General features: G+C 44.3%; 1 protein-coding gene across 1 annotated transcript in view; it reads left to right on the top strand.

The window, feature by feature from the left end:
- Window positions 1-13,198, top strand: part of cnn3a (calponin 3, acidic a) — a 35,243-nt gene extending 22,045 nt beyond the window's left edge. Inside the window, exons 2-7 of the mRNA XM_078280184.1 lie at window positions 573-694; window positions 1,623-1,689; window positions 5,764-5,901; window positions 6,015-6,131; window positions 9,052-9,198; window positions 11,110-13,198. Of these exons, the coding sequence (XP_078136310.1) occupies window positions 573-694; window positions 1,623-1,689; window positions 5,764-5,901; window positions 6,015-6,131; window positions 9,052-9,198; window positions 11,110-11,451 (933 nt within the window). The 3' untranslated portion in view covers window positions 11,452-13,198. The remainder of the gene's footprint in view (window positions 1-572; window positions 695-1,622; window positions 1,690-5,763; window positions 5,902-6,014; window positions 6,132-9,051; window positions 9,199-11,109) is intronic.
- The last annotated feature ends 1,189 nt before the right edge of the window (window positions 13,199-14,387 follow it).

Consider the following 14,387-nt stretch of genomic DNA (forward strand, 5'->3'; position numbering starts at 1 on the left):
AAGCTAGGCTAGCGGTGGGTAGACAGAGTTACAACACGCACGGAGATGAGAAGGGTATGTATGGACTTATCTAACTCTGAGGGACACGGTGAATAAGACAAAGTCCCAATAAGTCAGCGTGTTCCTTTTAAGTACATTACAATAATCCAGCCTTGAACTAATAAAGACGAGAATTGCCTTCTCAAGATGGTGCCTGTGTAGGAAGGACTTTAGCCAGACGACAGTGCTAGAAAAAGCTAATTTTAACAATGTTATTAATCGGTTTGTCGAATGTCATGGTACTGTCAAAAATCCCCTCCAGATTTTGAACAGCTGGCCTAACGTATGAAGTTAGACCACCCAAATGGGAGCCAGGCTCGTTTTAACATGCAAAGCAGCGGCTGATAAAAGGCACAATAGATTTGGCAGTTGTTTTTACCAAGACCTATGACTTGTATTGCAACCTCGCTGGTTGCTGCTGTCTTTTATATCGATGCTTTCACCCTGTAGCGCTTTGAGATTGGTTTTAAATGTAAAGTGCGTTATACATAACATGTATTATTATAATAATAAAACAATGTTTTATCTTTCAGATTGCTCAGAAATATGACACACAAAAGGAGGAGGAGCTCCGTTTCTGGATTGAGGAGGTGACAGGAATGTCTATTGGAGAGAACTTCCAGAAAGGCTTGAAAGATGGAGTCATCCTCTGCGAGTAAGTGTGGGTGTGTGTGTGTGTGTGTGTGTGGGTGTGTGTGTCAAAGTTTTTGCAAACACATTTTTTTGAATACTCCTGGTTTGATGGCAAAACGTGAACTAAAATGTATCCTCCATAGTAGGGCTGCACCATATATCATTTTTTTTTCTTTTTAATTTATTGTCATGGCGATATCAACTGCCTCAATAAAAACATCTTGAAAGGCTGCAGCATTTCACGAACACACTCAGAGATTTTTGCGTTAGTTTAAAGAAAACCACTTTTTTTTAGTGGTGCTTTTTAATGTTCAATTCAATGTTGAAATTGTTGAATAAAAGAATGCTGGGAATGTTTTCCTCTCATTTGTTTTAAATTGACCAAGCAATTTGTGGTATTTTAGCAGAATACTGAAAGTAGACTTAAATATCTGTATTGATCTCAAGTAGTATCCTTATTGCTAGGGTTGGCCATCGTTTGGATTTTAACGATTCTGATTCCAATTGTGATTCTTCCTTCTGATTCCGATTCTTATCGATTCTGATTCCTTGAGGGGTGGAGTTGAAACGGGTCACATGCTTATTTCACAGATACGAGGAAAGTTTTATTTTGATTCAGTGGTAGTTTGCAGTTTTACAGCTTTTTCAACGTAAAATAAAGCCAGACTAGAGCGCTGCTTACTGAGCTCCACGGCTGCAACACAACAAGAGCCTGGTCGCTATGGAAACAAAAACATGCACGTTAAATTTGGAACCTGTGATCAGATTGAAACCAAATCCTCCAAACTATTCCACTGGAATCGTAATTTTTGAAATGATTCCAAGTAGGAATCGGTTCTCGAAGCCAAACCCTACTTATCGTGATATTCCCTCATATCGTGCAGCCCTGCTCCATAGTTGATGGATGGCATTATATTCCGATACATGTTGTGTTTTCCTTCCTCTCTCAGACTGATCAATAAGCTGCAACCTGGTTCGGTAAAGAAAATCAACCTTTCCCAGCTCAACTGGCACAAGGTAAGACCTGCTCTGGACTGGAAACGGTGCACCACTCATTAGTAACGACTCCTTTAGGACCAGTCTCAGGGGTTTTCCTTGCATAGAGGAATTGTTAGCCAGCACCAAAGGAAAATCACTAGTGTTAAAATGAGAAAAATTGATAGAAGAAATAGCACTTCAAATCCTCTCTGACTGTGTTTAATAGGAATTAATCCAACAACCGTTGAACAAGCAGAACAATAACTTAAATAGGTCCAGAGTCAGGCTGTGCCGGACTCTCCAGGTGATTTTTAACGGGAGTATTTAAATATAAAAAAAAATGTTTAGGCAGTTTTGTTAATTGGGGTTTCATGTACTCCAGCTTAATACACATTTTTGTTTATCAAATTGTCAGAAATAAATGGATTTCTGTCAAATAACACAGACTTGTGTCCTTCACACGCGGACTGATCATGTTTACTATTGTGTATTCCACCCCTAAGACCCATTATGGAGTATTTATAGAGTGTGGTCTAGACCTACTCAATCTGTAAAGTGTCTTGACATAACTCTTGTTATGATTTGATACTATAAATAAAATTGAATTGAATTGTGAATCATCGCATGGGCCCACCACCTGTGGGAGGAACCGCTGGGGTCGGGTGCGCTGCACATGGGTGGCAGTGAAGGTCAGGGGCCTCGACGGACCAGACCCGGGCAGCAGAGGCTGGCTCTGGAGACGTGGAATGTCACCTCTCTGTGGGGGAAGGAGCCGGAACTTGTGCGGCAGGTGGCGCGCTACCGGTTAGATCTGGTGGGGCTTACCTCTACGCACAGTCTCGGTTCTGGAACCATACTCCTGGATAGGGGTTGGACTCTTTTGTTCTCCGGAGTTGCCCAGGGTGTGAGGCGCCGGGCGGGTGTGGGGATACTCACAAGCCCCCGGCTGAGCGCCGCTACGTTGGAGTTTAACCCGGTGGACGAGAGGGTCGCCTCCCTACGCCTGCGGGTTGTGGGGGGGAAAACTCTGACTGTTGTTTGTGCATATGCACCAAACAAGAGTTCGGAGTATTCGGCCTTCTTGGAGACCTTGAGTGGAGTCCTGCATGGGGCTCCAGTCGGGGACTCCATAGTTCTGCTGGGGGACTTCAACGCACACGTGGGCAATGATGGAGACACATGGAGAGGCGTGATTGGGAGGAACGGCCTCCCTGATCTAAACCAGAGTGGTTGTTTGTAGTTGGACTTCTGTGCTAGTCATGGATTGTCTATAACGAACGCCATGTTCGAACATAGGGATGCTCATAAGTGTACTTGGTACCAGAGCACCCTAGGCCAAAGGTCAATGATCGATTTTATAATTGTTTCATCTGATCTGAGGCCGTATGTTTTGGACACTCGGGTGAAGAGAGGGGCGGAGCTGTCAACCGATCACCATCTGGTGGTGAGTTGGGTCAGGGGGTGGGGGAAGACTGTGGACAGACCTGGTAAGCCCAAACGGGTAGTGCGGGTAAATTGGGAACGTCTGGAGGAGGCCCCTGTCCGACAGACTTTCAACTCACACCTCCGGCGGAGCTTTTCGTGCATCCCTGTGGAGGCTGGGGGCATTGAACCCGAGTGGACAATGTTCAAAGTTTCCATTGCTGAAGCTGCGGTGAGGAGCTGTGGTCTTAGGGTCTTAGGTGCCTCAAGGGGCGGTAACCCACGAACACCGTGGTGGACACCGGTGGTCAGGGAAGCCGTCCGACTGAAGGAGGAGTCTTTCCGGGATATGTTATCCCAGACGACTCCGGAGGCAGTTGCAAGGTACCGAAGGGCCCGAAGGGCTGCAGCCTCTGCCGTGAAAGAGGCAAAGCAGCGTGTGTGGGAGAAGTTCGGAGAAGACATGGAGAAGGACTTTCGGTCGGCACCAAGGTACTTCTGGAAAACCGTTCGCCACCTCAGGAGGGGGAAGCGGGGAACCATCCAAGCTGTGTACAGTAAGGATGGGACACTGTTGACCTCAACTGAGGAGGTAATAGGGCGGTGGAAGGAGCACTTTGAGGAACTCCTAAATCCGACTAATACGCCCTCTATGGTAGAGGCAGAGCTGGAGGATGATGGGGGATTGTCGTCAATTTCCCTGGTGGTGGTTGCTTAGGTAGTTAAACAACTCCACAGTGGCAAAGCCCCAGGAATTGATGAGATCCGTCCAGAAATGCTTAAGGCTCTGGGTGTGGAGGGGGTGTCTTGGTTGACACGCCTCTTCAACATTGCGTGGAAGTCTGGGACGGTGCCTAAGCAGTGGCAGACCGGGGTGGTGGTTCCCCTTTTTAAAAAGGGGGACCAGAGGGTGTGTCCCAATTACAGGGGTATCACACTTCTCAGCCTCCCCGGTAAAGTCTACTCCAAGGTGCTGGAAAGGTGGGTTCGGTCGATAGTCGAATCTCAGGTTGAAGAGGAACAATGCGGATTCCATCCTGGTCGTGGAACAACGGACCAGATCTTTACTCTCGCAAGGATCCTGGAGGGAGCCTGGGCGTATGCCCAACCAGTCTACATGTGTTTTGTGGATCTGGAGAAGGCGTATGACCGGGTGCCCCGGGAGATACTGTGGGAGGTGCTGCGGGAGTACGGGGTGAGGGGGTCCCTTCTCAGGGCCATCCAATCTCTGTACGACCAAAGCGAGCGCTGTGTCCGGGTTCTCGGCAGTAAGTCGGACTCGTTTCAGGTGAGAGTTGGCCTCCGCCAGGGCTGCGCTTTGTCACCAATCCTGTTTGTAATATTTATGGACAGGATATCGAGGCGTAGTCGGGGTGGAGAGGGGTTGCAGTTTGGTGGGCTGGGGATCTCATCGCTGCCTTTAGCAGATGATGTGGTCCTGATGGCATTATCGGCCTGTGACCTTCAGCACTCACTGGATCGGTTCGCAGCCGAGTGTGAAGCGGCTGGGATGAGGATCAGCACCTCTAAATCGGAGGCCATGGTTCTCAGCAGGAAACCGATGGAGTGCCTTCTCCAGGTAGGGAATGAGTCCTTACCCCAGAAGGCAAAGCACTCAATCTACCGGTCAGTTTTTGTTCCTACCCTCACCTATGGTCATGAAGGCTGGGTCATGACCGAAAGAACAAAATCCAGGGTACAAATGGCCGAAAAAAGAGCCGCTGCTCCTTTGCGTCGAAAGGAGTCAGTTGAGGTGGTTCGGGCATCTGGTAAGGATGCCCCCTGGGCGCCTCCCTAGGGAGGTGTTCCAGGCACGTCCAGCTGGGAGGAGGCCTTGGGGGAGACCCAGGACTAGGTGGAGGGATTATATCTCTAACCTGGCCTGGGAACGCCTCGGGATCCCCCAGTCGGAGCTGGGTAATGTGGCACGGGAAAGGGAAGTTTGGGGTCCCCTGCTGGAGCTGCTACCCCCGCGACCCGACCCTGGATAAGCGGATGAAGATGGCTGGATGGATGAATTATGAATCAGGAAAAACCCTGCATGTTAGACTCTAATGCTTTGGCTACATTGAACTTATCTGTATCTTTAAACTGGCTACACTTGCTGCGCACACATGCGCGTAGGATTGTGGGAGTCATAGGCGAGAAGGATTGTTGTCATTTCTTCAGTTTTTTGGAGCCAGCACAGAGCTGTGAAACGTCAATCTACTGTCAGCTGTTATCAGAGGATGCAGGGGAGGGAAACGAGAAATAAAAACAGAAACTCTCAAAACTGCCAATACGCTCATTGACCGTCATTAAGTCTTTTCCTGTATATTGGTAGTGTAAATTAAAAGAAATATAGACTTTATGATCCATACACACCTCGCATAAAAAATATAAATAGAAGACTGTCCTGTTTTTACACTTGTAGAGCAGATCTCCGTGGAGCAGACGCACCACTACGCTGCTCTCTGTCCAGTGTAGCCAGTTTCATTGATAATAGTGGAAGCGTAGTGTTGGAACGTACGTTACACGTGCAATGTAGCCAGCCCGTAAGGGAGAAGTGGACTCATTCATGAAGCTTTCACTGCTTTCCACTAACAGGTTTATTTGTGCCGTTGTTGTTTCCTCCTGGTTTTTGTTGGACTCCCTGTCCCAGCCCCCGTCACTCCTTTTTTTTCTCTTCTCTTTTTCTGTTGCTCTCTGCAGCTGGAAAACCTTGGGAATTTCATCAAAGCTATCCTGGCCTTTGGCCTAAAGCCCAATGACATCTTTGAGGCCAATGACCTGTTTGAAAATGGGAACATGACTCAAGTCCAGACCACACTGCTCGCACTGGCCAGCATGGTGAGTGAAGGCAGAGTAACAGAGGGTCATTGTCTACTGAGGAACACATTTTCTATTGCCATTTGAAATCTAATGTCCCATCAGTCCTTTGACCAGCATGTCTTCTCTGTTAGGGAAAGACCAAAGGTATGGACTCAAAGATTGACATCGGGGTGAAATATGCAGACAAACAGGCTCGACATTTCGACGATGAGAAGATCAAGGCCGGTCAGTGTGTCATTGGACTGCAGGTAACTATGACTGGTGATAAAGTGCTTCTTAGGCCAACACACACACTTATATTTCAGGCTGATGTCACTGAGAGCAGATGGTTTGTTTGTAGCTTAAAGTATAACCACATTTGTGTAAGAGAAATAAATAGATTCAGCATTTTCCCTAGAGAGTCTTATTTCTCCTGCAGGGAAACATCCATTCCATCTGAAACTTGCCATTAAAAGCCAGAATAGGGTAGGTTTAGGAGCTCTTTGCGTTGTCTTCCCGTCAACCTTTTTTTCCGACGTTTTTGACGCCTTCTTTTCAGTTTTTTTGCTTTTTCCAACGTTTTAAATTGTAAAATTTTTCTTCTACACATTTTCAGCGCTTATTTCTACGTCCTATTTTTTCTGATATAAAACAAAACTTTAAAACGAGTCATTGTGACCCGAATTCAACACAAGGGTTAAATTAGGACAAACACCCAGTCTATTCCATGACAGAAACTGATACATAACTGCCTTTAAATAAAGAAACAGAAGCCTGTTGCATCAGCTGCGTTCTCTCTCTTAAGTTCAGGTGTAATGTCCACACTAAACAATACGTTGAGACTACCGTATTGGTCTGAACATAAGACGGGTTTTTTTCAGCTGTTCAAGTCGCAGAACGTTAGGGACATCAGCTGTTTCAACAGCCAATAGAGAAGTCCGCTATAAACTACAGAAATAAAATTATCCATAATCCATTTTATTTGAATGTTACAAACAGCTGGTCGAAATGGCAGAGTTTTAGGAGCCTCAACGAGCGCCCGAAAGCACGGTAACGTTAGAGATAGAGAGAGACTGAAGAGAGAGAGGCCCAGCGGCGTTAGAACAAAGCACGTAGCGTTATATGGTGGAGAGAGATAGAGAGAGACTGAAGAGAGAGAGGCCCAGCGGTGTTACAACAAAGCCGTGAATCAGAGAAATAAAACGTGTTTTCGCCGATTCATCATTCAGCTGTAGCAAGCATGTCACTATCACTAACGTTATCTACATTCATACATAGACGAAACAAATGATATATCCAGCTAGCAAAAAGCCTGGAAGTCGGAAGTAGAATGGAAAAAGAACGAGGCGTTGTCATGGAGATGTTACACCGTCTAAAAATGCAAACAGCCGGAGAAAATGTTACCGTGGTCCTCAAAGCGGCCGCTTCCAAGAGATTGACAGGAGAGTGTGTGATTAAATGACAGAAAAACAAAATGATGGGATGCCCATTACCAGATTCACCTGAAGGCCTTGGAAACATTTACCGTTATTTTAAATGTGACCCTTTCATCTAAAAAGATATTGAAAATAATTGATTTAAAAGATGTTAAAAAGAACAGCCTTGGGCGCCCGGATAGCACAGCTGGTAGAGCGGGCGCCCACATATAGAGGTGTACTCCTCGACGCAGCGGCTGCGGGTTTGACTCCGACCTGCGGCTCTTTGCTGCATGTCATTCCCCCCCTCTCTCTCCCCTTTCATTTCTTCAGCTGTCCTATCAAAATAAAGGCTGAAAATGCCCCAAAAAATAATAAAAGAACAGCCTACCTTGTTTTATTCAGTGTGTTTTTATTAGAATTATTTTCAAATAAAATTATTTTCTTTATGAAAACAATAGTTGGCTTTTATAGAGTATTTTTCCAAAAATGAGTCTTGAAAATCAGGGGTCTTCTATCTGGACCAATACGGTAGTTAGTTTGATTCTAAAGTTGTGTCGATGTTTGGTTGCGCTGCAGTGACATAAGGTTCATTTTAGTTACGCTGGCGTAAAGTCCACACTAACCATCAATTTGTCATTCATTTCCCGTGGCCAATCAGTGGAAAGCACCATTCTTTAACCAATGTTTATTATTATAATAAGACTATTATAACCGTGCAATTAGCGAAGAAGCTAATTGCTACAAATAGCTAAAAACAGCCTCAGAAAGGTACATAAAACAGGACACAGCGTTAGGACTTATGATTATATGACTTATCATTATTTAACCTTAACCTACAGCTAACGTTGGTGCACAATAGAGTGCTGATTGGGCCGCGTTTTTCTGTCATAGCCCGGCCCACGTCCGACAGAGCAGTAACCGAGCCCGACACAGTTAAAATCTCATTTTTGTCCTCATACTAATGACACATGTAGGTTTGTTTGTGTGAAAGCTTTTCTGAAGCAGCTGTTGGAAGACATTCAGAAATGTCAACAGATGAGGTCATCAGCTCACACGGGGCAACAAGCGCACGTTACATAATAGACCTTTTTCACGCAGACATAGTAGGAACAGCACAGGTGTATTCAAAACCATTAATGATGGCTGCGTTCCACTTAGGAGAGGTCCTGGTGTTGTGCATGCTGACTCACTGAAATATCTCACTGGGACACTAGATAGAACTGAGCTATCGTTAAGGTGATCAATCTCAGCTGGGCTCTTCCTACTATGACATGTCAACATGTCTGCTGTGAAGAAGGTCCATGAGCGCCTTATCGCGCTGATGTGACCGAGCCCGACCCCAACCCCAACATCATTGTTTTCAGATTTAATTTTATAACAAACATGATGATAGCCTACACTGGAAAACTGTTATGATTAACATTAGTAACGTTAGCTGTTAATTAGAAGGTTATCTAACCCAAGTGTGCTGCCAGCAGGTTGGTCGTCCTCTGTATCTCCGCTTGTGGAAAACAAAAGCGTGAGTATTAATCAAAATCATAGATATCCAAGGGCTGTAATCTGTACCAGAAAACAGCCGGTTGCTCCTCATCCTCCAAGTTATCCCACCTTTTAAAACGGTCACAGAAGGCTTGTATCATGTGGACGCGCCGACAGTTTTCTTGTCATTACTTAGAATTCCTCATGGGGGAGACAGAAACTATGCACTATAGCTGTAAGTAAGACTGATATGTGGTTAGATTTGATCCCATCTCTGGCCTTTTGTTCTCAGATGGGGACAAACAAGTGTGCGAGTCAGGCTGGAATGACTGCCTATGGAACCAGAAGACATCTGTATGATCCAAAGACTCAGTCTGACAAACCCTACGACCAGACCACCATCAGCCTGCAGATGGGAACCAACAAAGGAGCCAGCCAGGTGAAAATCCACTCCTCTTCTAATGCTGCTCTCATTGGATCTTTGTATTTTCAATAAATCCCTAGAGGAGACCAAAACAAGTGAATACTTCGTGTGACTAGGCCTGTAACAATTATTACATAATTGTCTAATCGCAATTCTTTTTTTTTTTTTTTTTTTACTTAATCACGGTTTCTTTTTTTTTAACGGCAATTAATGCTAACATTGGCTAAGGTCCTAAGGGGTATGACTGTTGATTAGGGTTGGGTACCGAACTCTGTACTTTTTTGGGTACCGACCGAATTACGTTGGTACTACATAAGACCGATTCATGTTAAATTAAACGGTGCAAAATTTCGGCACCTGAGAGCGCCTAAGGGCGAGCTTCTCTGTACTCTCTGTATGTTGACAGAGCAGGGCTCCGACACATGCACACGCACACTGTGTGGGGATAGGTGGGGACATGCACTGTCCCCACCTCTGCGTGCGACAGTGCAAACTCCAGCAAACTACGTACACTTCCTCTGACACAAGCAGGCACAACAGTGGTTTCATTGCCCTGCTGAATGACTGACAGGATGAGGTTGTAAGGCAAGGCAACTTTATTTCTATAGCATATTTCAGCAACAAGGCAATTAACAGTAGCAACAACAAAAATAAGTTAATTCTACCATTTATTCATTACTTTTTCTACAATTTTTTTATCGCCATGGCGCAACAAACGATGAGCACATTGCGGAAAGCTGCATCACATCGCGAAAGACACTCTCTTTCTTTCGTTTGGTTTCTTTGTGTTAGTTGAAAGAAAATGCCGGTAGAAAACTGCACTCTAAAATGTAACTCATCCATCGTCATTCCTTTTTTTAGTGGTGCCTTTTTATATTCAATTCAATGTTTAATTTGTTGTGTTTTAGCAGAATACTGAGAGCAGCTGAACGGAGTACACTTCAATATCTGTTTATTTATCGCGCGTGATTTCGTTAGCACGATATTGAACAAGGTTATTGCATGTTTCCCTCATATCGTGCAGCTCTAGTTTAAATGTATTCATCCACAAGAATGTGTGCACATAGAACAGAGAAATTAATGCAAGGAGTAGGATTGGGCATCGAGAACCCATTCCAACTTGGAATCGTTTCAAACATTTGGTTTTGGAACATCTGTTCTAGGGCTGCACGATATTCTGTTTCATCGTCTACATCGCAATGTGCGCATGCGCGATAGTCGCATCGCAGGACGTTGCGATGTTGACACCACAACTTCTTTGCTGCTTGATAAAAAAGTAAACTTTCAACGTTCTCCTTTTCCATGATTGTTACCGGCCGACCCTTCCCCTTTAAGACAGGTGGTCATGTGACGTAACGTTAGTCCGACGGGGGAGGGGGGTTGTTATGGGAAGTGAGGCTCTCCCGTGTGTAGAAAAGTACCGTAAGCGGAAGCTGCCGCTGACACAGTGATGCACATGCTTTTCCATGTAGTGAAGCTCCAGTAGTCAGTGTTTTGTGTGTTTCGCTGCAAAGACAAACTAAACCACCTGATTAATGCAACGTAATCACGACATCTCCCGGCCATTTTTCACCGCAGAAAGCTGCTACTAGCCAGGCTAAAGCTAACATAGTTAGCCTAAAGAAACAAGGCGTCTGTCCCAACTAACGTTATGGTTCGGAGCTGCGACGCTGGAAACGTAACACTAATCTACAACAGCAGTCTGTTTCTGGTATAACCTCATTTACACTGATTGAAGTGCTCTTGAATACACAGTTTGTTGAAGAGTGTGTATCCTTTTTGTTTGTTTGTAGATGCTCTCCCCTACAACATCACCCCACTAGTTGAGAATGATTTTAGAAGGAAGAAGTACGCAGTAGTATCTCTTAGTATGTGTACTGCCTGCATCATGTGGTAAGGTTTCCGCTGTGTTGTGGTTTCCTGCAGGCGGGCATGTCTGCCCCCGGTACCCGCAGAGACATCTATGACCAGAAGGTGGTGCAGCAGCCGCTGGACAACTCCACTATCTCCCTCCAGATGGGCACCAACAAGGTGGCGTCTCAGCGGGGCATGAGTGTGTACGGCCTGGGGCGGCAGGTCTACGACCCCAAGTACTGCGCCCCGCCAACGGAGCCGGTCATCCACGCCAACGGCAGCCAGGGCACCGGCACCAACGGCTCGGAGATCAGCGACAGTGACTATCAGGCCGAGTTCCCGGAGGACGAGTACCACGGAGGCTACCATGACGACTACAGCGCCCATTACAACGATCAGGGCATTGACTATTAGCGGAGACCTCCCCTCCAGATCAGTATTACCTTAGTGTACTCTTATCAACTACGCAACAGAGCAAGTCTTTTGCTATCCTCACTAGTCTTTTTCTTCTCTCCGAGCATACGATGAATTGTTGCCTTGAGTGTTTTTCCTTCTTCACCTAGACTCTTTAATCTGAGCAGCAAAGGGTTGTGAGAAGCGGTAGTGGCATAGAATAATGAGATACAGTGCTGATAAATGTTTCACGGCATTGTTTTTTAATACCCCACTTTTTAAAGTTTTCATGATGGAACACTGAAGTAGTGATAACTCTGTGGACCGATGGCATAGCATCAGGTGAAGCTGCTGCATTCCAGTGTTTGTATTCCTTGACTGAAACTGGGCTGACGATCCACGCAAAGAGAATTCAACATTAGGCTGATCTCGGACACACACAGTATGCACATACAGAGTTACCGATTTTATGGTTAGGTAAGATTTGAACCAGCCAAGGGCAGTATCCCTGACGCCACTTTTCAAGGCAATCCAATAGAGTAGAATGATCAACTGTGTCAAAATGTTTAGCATTAATTAGGGCTGCCCCCTGTTAGTCGATTAGTCATCTCATCATTCGTTTTGGTGTTAGTCGAATAAGATTTCTTTAGTCCATTAGTCATTTTTTATGTTTTTTTTCATGCTGAATGACTTCTTTCCAAGAAACTTCCGAGCACGTCTCTGGTAAACACAAGATTTAAAGCCATGCTTTTGCATGATTCTTCCGTCAGTCAACAAAATCACGAGTGTCGAGCCCAGTTCAGACCAGAGATTTGCGACGAGACGAAACTGTTTTAGAACATCGTAGACAAAAGCGGTCTGAACCAGCCCGTGTCAGCTCGACTCAAACCAGCTGATGGTGTGGCTGCGACTCAGCTGGTGGAGTCTCCAGAGGCTGGTTTTACAACGTAATGGACGTCACCTGTTTCAACAGAGAAGTCATCTTGTAAAGTCAGCTACAATAAAATGATCCATTATCCATGTTATTTCTGTTACAAACTGTTAACGACTCAGCTCAACGACGGAAGAGAGGGAGAGCCTCGGACAAAGCCCTGAATCAGAGAAACAAAACGTGTTTTCGCCGATTCATCACTAGAAATGTAACTGCAGCTCACTATCACTAACGTTATCCACGTTCATATTTAGACGCAACAAATGAAATATTCAGCTTTAAACTGCCTGGAAGTCAGAAGTTAGGACGGAAGTACAAAGAGCCGTTGCTATGGAGATGATACCCCGTCCCGTCTCGTCTCATTGGTGTAAACTGGTAGCTTTCAGAACGCTGCAGACCGACGCGTTGAAAGAAGTTGCAAGTTTACACTCGTCTGGTCGCAAATCTTTGGTCTGAACTGGACTTTAGTTGACTAAGAATTCCTTAAATCGAGGACAGCCCTACTGATCTCCCCTCTGTGTTCCGTCTGTATTCAGCCACAGTTTTTGATACTGGTATTCCATTTTTTTAATCTACATTTAATCACTAGATAGTGTTTTTTTATTTTTTAAATGATGAGCATGGTGGCTGTTCGGATAGTGAAGATGACCAAACCCAAGCTGACTCTATTTTACAGACACACTTCCTTTGCTCTATTACATGACTATATTTTCATATTATTCCCCCTTTGTATTCCCAAACTGTATTTATTGCAATGTCTCTCATTGTAAAACAGTCCACTGTTATATGGGTCGTAAAGAAATGGTATGTTATAAATAAAACCTTTAAATTCTTCAATTCTGGAAGCCTGTCTGCACACTATTGTTACCAACATATCATGTGTCCAGCTCTATTGGAAAAAGAGTGAACAGTGTTAACATTTCAGAACATCTAAAGTCATTTCATGCTGCATTCCTTACGGAGTGGAAAGATTGCAGCTCTGAGACGGGAGTGTGTAGTTCTGAGGTTGAAGCATTTCAGTGGTTAATTCTTAGCAAACAGCAGCAACGTGGAGGCTGGTTAAAAAAAAAATTAGCACACTGATATTTCTCGAAACGACAAGGGAATCAAATGTATCACCTGACTAATTTTAAACAAAGTGGAATATTGTTATCATATGATGGCTAACTCAATTTCAAAGGGTGATTGTATTTATCATGAGAAAGGCTTAAAGGAAATGTCTTGTGATGTCCTGTACTTTTTCCAATAATCAACAGTTCCCAATTAGCAGAGCCAAACCAACAAATCAGCCATAGTATCCCACTAACAAGCATTGTCTGTGTATCCAAAGCCTGGTGTATCTTATTCCATTACCTCCAAGGATGGAGTACTTTAGCAATCCCAATGGGAAATCACAGTGTTACAGCAGCCAACTCACAAACACAAAAAACAAGTGAGGTAAATGTTTTAAATGGTAGAAAATACAGTTACACTTTACTTGAAGGTATCTACATGAGTGACATGACACTGTCATGAACTTGTCATAAACATGACAACGTTTATGACATAACGCTTCTTTTAGTAAGTGTCATTTGGTTTTTGTCATGACAAGTTATGGTTAGGGTTAGAGTTAGGGTTCATGTGTTATCACTGTGTCATGTGTTCATGACACTGTCATGTCACTCTTATGTGGATACCTTCAAGTAAAGTGTTACCGAAAAAACAATAAAGAGGCAAATATTTAAAAAAAACTAAATTACAAGGTAACAAAAGATGAGAATAAAGACTAAAGGTCGGACCATAATCTTTGACTTTAGTATGTAATATATTGAATATTCTGTACAACACTGCCCAGTAATTATACACTGTGCATTGGTAGAGCATGTTGAATAGATATTGGTTTTCCCATACAGTAAGATGCAGGATTGTGCTTGGATATTAAAATATAATGAAATTATAACTAAACAACTGTACACTGACAAGTTTATTGGCATTCCAGCACCAGGGGTTATTCATACATAGTTAAAATAAATTGTGAAATAATAAG

Source organism: Sander vitreus, chromosome 22 (assembly GCF_031162955.1).
Source record: "Sander vitreus isolate 19-12246 chromosome 22, sanVit1, whole genome shotgun sequence".
NCBI classification, from domain to species: Eukaryota; Metazoa; Chordata; class Actinopteri; order Perciformes; family Percidae; genus Sander; species Sander vitreus.